The sequence below is a fragment of the Miscanthus floridulus genome, chromosome 13, assembly GCF_019320115.1.
Source record: "Miscanthus floridulus cultivar M001 chromosome 13, ASM1932011v1, whole genome shotgun sequence".
Lineage (NCBI taxonomy): Eukaryota > Viridiplantae > Streptophyta > Magnoliopsida > Poales > Poaceae > Miscanthus > Miscanthus floridulus.
The window spans coordinates 54,668,297-54,673,895 of record NC_089592.1 but is presented as its reverse complement, the minus strand read 5'-3'; the positions used below and the strand labels follow the sequence as shown (position 1 = coordinate 54,673,895).

Here is a 5,599-nt window from a genome sequence, read left to right as displayed (position 1 = left end):
CAATGTGAAGCAATTGTAGTACGTTGTATAAACCTGGTCATCTCATCATAAGCATTTTATATATATTACAAGTATATATAGCAAAAAAAAAAGTCCCATCAATCAATAACAACAAATCAGCAAATGGAAGAGAAAATGGGCCCGGGGAATAATCCCCTAGTGGGTGCTGACGTGGATCCGAGGGATCCGGGAGATTCCTTTCAACGGCCCCGATTCCTCCACTGGCCTCCTTTTATCTCACCCCGCCTCCTCTCCTTCCCTCTCTCACCACACGCACACTCTCTTCCTCCCCTTCTTCACCCACTGCCAGTCTGCCACTGGCCTCTCCCTCCCCTCGGCCATAGCCATGGCGACCACCACCTCTGCCTCTTCACCTCGGCACATCTCCCTCCCAGCTGCCGCAAGTAGGAGTACGTAGTAAATAGCCGTACATAGGTTCAGTCGATATATCGTTCAGAGTCAGGGTAGCCATATATATAGGAGTACTATATAGTATACAAGAACGGTAGAGACAGGGCAGGGGAGAAGATGATGCTGGGGAAGCAGGGATCCGGGCGCCCGTCGCCGGCGGCGGCGCGGCAGCAGCAGAACCACATGCGGCGGACGACGAGCATGACGGAGTTCGCGGCGCCGGACGTGCTGGCGGACGTGGCGGAGGAGGAGGACGAGGAGCTGCAGCTGCTGCCGGCGCACGCGGAGGCAGCAGCAGCAGCAGCAGGGGAGGCGGCGGCCGAGCTGGATGCGGACCCCTACGGGTGGGCCATCGGCGGCTCGGCGGCGGCCGGGCGGGCCGACTGGCTGGCGGCGTACCGCGCCCGCGCGGCGCCGGCGCTGGCTGGGCTCCGCCGGAACTCGGCCGACTTCTCGGCCGCCGAGACCGCCGCGTTCCTCCGCGCCTGCGGGCTCTGCAACCGCCGCCTCGGACCCGGCCGCGACACCTTCATGTACAGGTACGGAACTGGGAACTGTCTGTGCTGCGTATGCTGCCTTTCGTTTCTCTTTCTCGTATGCAAGGATAAAAATGAATGGATGGATCTGCCGCCGCGTGGGCGTGGTGCTTGCAGGGGCGACACGGCGTTCTGCAGCCTCGAGTGCCGGCAGCAGCACATCACGATCGAGGAGTGGAAGGAGAAGTGCGCGCTCGCCACGCCGCCGCCGGCGTCCGACCCGGTGGTGCCGCTACCGCCCAGCGGCGCGGGCTCCGACAAATCCGGCACGGTCGCCGCGGCCTCCTGATCGAGGGGAGGCGATTAATTGATGATCCAGGCATGCAGCTAGCTAGCTCTGGCGCGCCACGCACCACACACGTCACATGCATATATCTGTTCTACTACTAGCCGTCGTCAGCTAGTATGTAACATGCTCAGCCCCGTTCGTTCGCGGGTACCAAACTTAGCTGAAAAATACTATTTCGATTGAATTATTACGAAAAAAAAACAATGTTCTTATTTAAAAAAAAAGAAGCTGAACAAGTCAAATATGAAGTAAGCCGAACAGCTCATCTACGCGGATGCATGCCACGCATACATGATACATACAGGCATTTTGATCTCGAGTCTCTGCCCGGCCCGCCCCGAATCCGACGTATCATGCATATATATATGATCATCGGTTGCTATCCGGCCTATCATCAGCTCTCGAATCACGATGCAGTGCATGCTTTGCTTTTTCTCCATGATGCATGCATCCAACTATCTATCCAATCCAAACAGAGACAAGCGTTTTCACAAAAATCAACAGATTGATCTGTTCTGTTCTTTACAGGTGCTCGTCTTCATTCACTGCTTCAATTCTTTCTTCTTCTTTTTTTTCTTCTCAGTCTCTCGGATGATCTCTTCTTTTCTCTTCTTCAGCATCCTAGGATTTACTTCCACTTGCAGGCCTTGAGATTTCAGAACGCCGGGTTTTTAATTTCCCCATGATCTGTACCGGTTTCGGTGTGAAATTCCGGCGTGTTGCATGATATAGATGGTTACTGGGATGGATCATGGGTATTAATTAATAATATGTTCATGGATGCGATTCTTCACCGATGTGGACCTGTGGTGGACAACACAAAAAGAAAAATATTCTGATGATTCTCACGGGCTCATGCGTTCACGAATCTTCCACAGATCGCGTACTGTACACTGTGTCTGCACTCTGAACCACACTAGTATGGCCCTATGAGCACAAAATAGCACATCAGGAGATGCCACTAATAATCATGACATGAGGCAGCTACACCGATGAGCACCTTCGATCGACTGTGTATTCACAAATCGATTGTTAAAGTCGCTGTATGTACGTGTCTCGTTGTTGCATTCACGTGCCAAATTATAAGTCACTTTAATTAATTATTTTTTTTAGAGCCGAAACATATAAAAAAAAGGCGTACCCAGTGCAGAGAGCTCATGTTCTGTGCGGGGTCTGGGGAAGGCTGTCAGTGGCAAGCCTTACCCTCTCCTGTGCAATGCGAGGAGACCGCCACTCGAACCCGGGACCTTCCGGTCACAGGCGGTAAGACTCTACCGCTTGCACCAGCCGAAACATATCAAGCTGAACTAAATTTATATAATAAAATAATAATACTTATGATACCAATAAGTATTATTAGATTCTTTGTTAATTATATTTTTATAGTATACTTATTTGATGCCATAAATATTTGTATTTTTTAGTTAAACTTTAGATGTTTTGACTCTCAAAAACGCTAATTTGGGATAGAGGGAGTACTACCGAGAGAATGATTAGCTATAAATGATAGAGGCTGGACCATCAACCACATTGATAGCCATATACGCCCATATCACCTTCATTCAAGGATTCAGATCATCATATTTTGAAATTAGTAAATTAATTTAACTATAGCCATATATATCTCCTCTGTCCCAAATTATATAAGATATTTTGACATTTCTAGATGCATAGCCTTTATCATGTATCTAGACATGACATATATCTTGGTGCGTAGCAACAACGCTATGAATGTCATGATTTATTTTAAGTGGCCCTAGGTTGGAATAGGCCAAACAAAAAGTTTGTAATATTTCACCAAAGTCATCGTGCAGCGTGTTTTAGCGTCGAGGACCTCCTAAATAAATTCGTAAAAGTGGATTAAAGATGCATCCTTCTAAAGATTTCGAGGACGAGAACATGAGGCAATGGAGACAATGAGACATCCACATCAGGGGGGCAGACTGCAAAGTGCAAACTGCTGTATACTGACTGTATCGTTTTTGGCCATGCTAATGCAATGTCGACACCATGTGCACACTTGCAATCACAGGTGCTTGCGTGGTTCCGGTCCACGGGCCCTCGTCGTGGACCAGCATTTTGTCGTCGTCAACCAGCGCTCCAACCGAGTCCACATGAGCAACAGTATCGAGTACCGACATGGCGGGCCAGTGTGGCAGCGTGGCCAGGTTTCACGTCGCGGGGCCCGCTTGTCAGTGGAGCAGCCGCCGGGTTGCAGTCGACGGGTAACGCCCGCAGCGCACGTCTCAAGTTCCTGCCATTTTCGGCAAACAGTGCGTGCGTCTATTGTGCTCGGCTCTTGATGTCCATGACGTTGGCTTGCACATCTACTTGAATGGCCAGATTATTCTCTCAAATCCTCTCTGTTTGATTGTACCACCTCAACAAAAACTTCCTGAAACAAACACCCCAACAACCACATGTAGCATGTGCTATTGTGTTAAGTACACAAGCAGTACACAAAATAAATTTATTTTAATGTTATAAACTGCTCCTCTTCCAAATCACAAGCAGTTTTCCAAATCACAAGATATCCCTATAACCCACAGTGGAATTGCTAGAGGCTCCTGAGAAGTACACAAAGCATAAGTGAAGTACATATAGGGCAGTTGGTAGTGGTTCCCTGTGAAGTACATACAGCCATGCATCGTTGGCCAATAATCAAACTCAGGGTTTAAGCATTCAGTTGGGGCGGCACCTAAAAGGAAGTCAGAAGGATATAGATGTAAGTTGAAGTAGAACCACATCCAAAAAGAAATCATGGGGTGTTTGGTTTGAGGTATGTGGGTGTGTTGCATCGTCTTTGCACTACTCACTTGCATGTTTGGTTTTTTTGGAAAGAAACAACCTGACGCATCACCAACTGCATTTCTCACAAGCCAATAATTAGTTATCAATATGAGATGTGGAGTCATTCTACTAAATTCTTGGGAACAACTCATGATAGAACACCCTATCTGATGAAATGGTTTCTCAAGCCAAACAACCCCGTAAACACACTTCTATACGACAACCAAGTCAATTTTTGAACGAAAAGGGTGAGAGGCGGCTCCTTTGTTGTCTCATAATTTTGAAAGGAAGCTTATTTTTATGATAATAATAACAACAACCGAAGAGGTTACTTAACATTAAAAAAAACATTTATTTTGTGTTTATAAGGGAAATGAGTGAAAAAAACTCAGCTCAATGTGAGGAGCTAGCTAATCATATTTCCATTGTTTTGTTTAAGACTTAATTCATATTAATGCGGACGTGGATTTTCAAAAGCATTTGTGTACTTGGAAGGTTTTAGATTTGTTAGCTCATTATTGAGAGCATCTTTATTTGGTAGAAGATCCATGACAGTAAAAGCTTACAGGAAGTTGTGATCATATTTGTGGAGAGGAACAAAAGGAATACTCCTAAAATATCTTTCATTAGTAATTGAAAATCCAGATGTAGCTAGCTGAATCTAGGGGGTGGTGATGAGGAGTTTTGATTTCTGAGAGGAAACTGAAACCATGGCCAATTGTCCACGCTCAACGCTGAAACAAATGCTCCTCAGATCTGGATTTTTTTAACACTTTTTTTAAACTATTTTAAATTCTAACACGGTTTTTTTTCTTCAAAAGTAACACTTTTGGACGCGCCTATTTGCATTGCGCGGCAAATTCACGCTGCCGCGCCAAGCATGGCGGCGCGATATGGGGCGGTCAACGGCCGCGGCGACCGCTGACGTGGCGGGGCCGACGCGCCGTGCATCATGGCGCGGCGGTGCCGCGAGGCTTTACTTACCCATTGCGGTGCTGGCTCCCTTCCTCTGTCTGTCTGCCCGACTCGAGATGAGGCTGCTCACGGTGCCCACGCCATTGCCTCCTGGCTCCCCCACGGCCGGCCACCGACTTTCCCTCCCTTGCCGGCCCCCTCCCTACCTTCTCCAAAGCTCCTCCTCGGCCTTGTCAAGGTAATGAAGCTCCTCCTCGGCCTCCACGATGGATTGAAGGATTTGAATGAGTAGTTAGGGTATGGAGGAAAATATGAGTTCGTTAGAACATTGGATTGAAGGATTAGGATTAGGATTGCCAATGTTAAGGTTAATTGGTTAGTTAGAATTATGATGGCCATGTATTCTAAGGTCAATTTTTATATGAATTTTGCTTGTTTGAGTTTGCATCTCAACTTTTATATGTGAATAAATATATGGACACATTGTTGATGTACCAAATTTTATTTTTTAGTGACCAAAGTATAGTTTTTATATAGTTTGCATGTTTACATCTAAGATAGAGTTTGCACCAAAGTGTAGGTTATATTTTATTTATTGTAATGCAAATAGTTCTCATTGACATTAATTTATGATGTTTTGATTTTTGTTTATTAAATT

At 46.4% G+C, this 5,599-nt stretch overlaps 1 protein-coding gene across 1 annotated transcript; it reads left to right on the top strand.

Moving 5' to 3' along the window:
• The first annotated feature begins 255 nt into the window (after nucleotides 1-255).
• Nucleotides 256-1,628, top strand: LOC136501035 (FCS-Like Zinc finger 6-like). Its single transcript, XM_066496528.1, has 2 exons — nucleotides 256-950; nucleotides 1,065-1,628. Exons 1-2 carry the CDS (start codon nucleotides 529-531, stop codon nucleotides 1,234-1,236), a joined length of 594 nt encoding a protein of 197 aa, XP_066352625.1. The 5' UTR covers nucleotides 256-528; the 3' UTR covers nucleotides 1,237-1,628.
• Nucleotides 1,629-5,599: the final 3,971 nt, after the last annotated feature.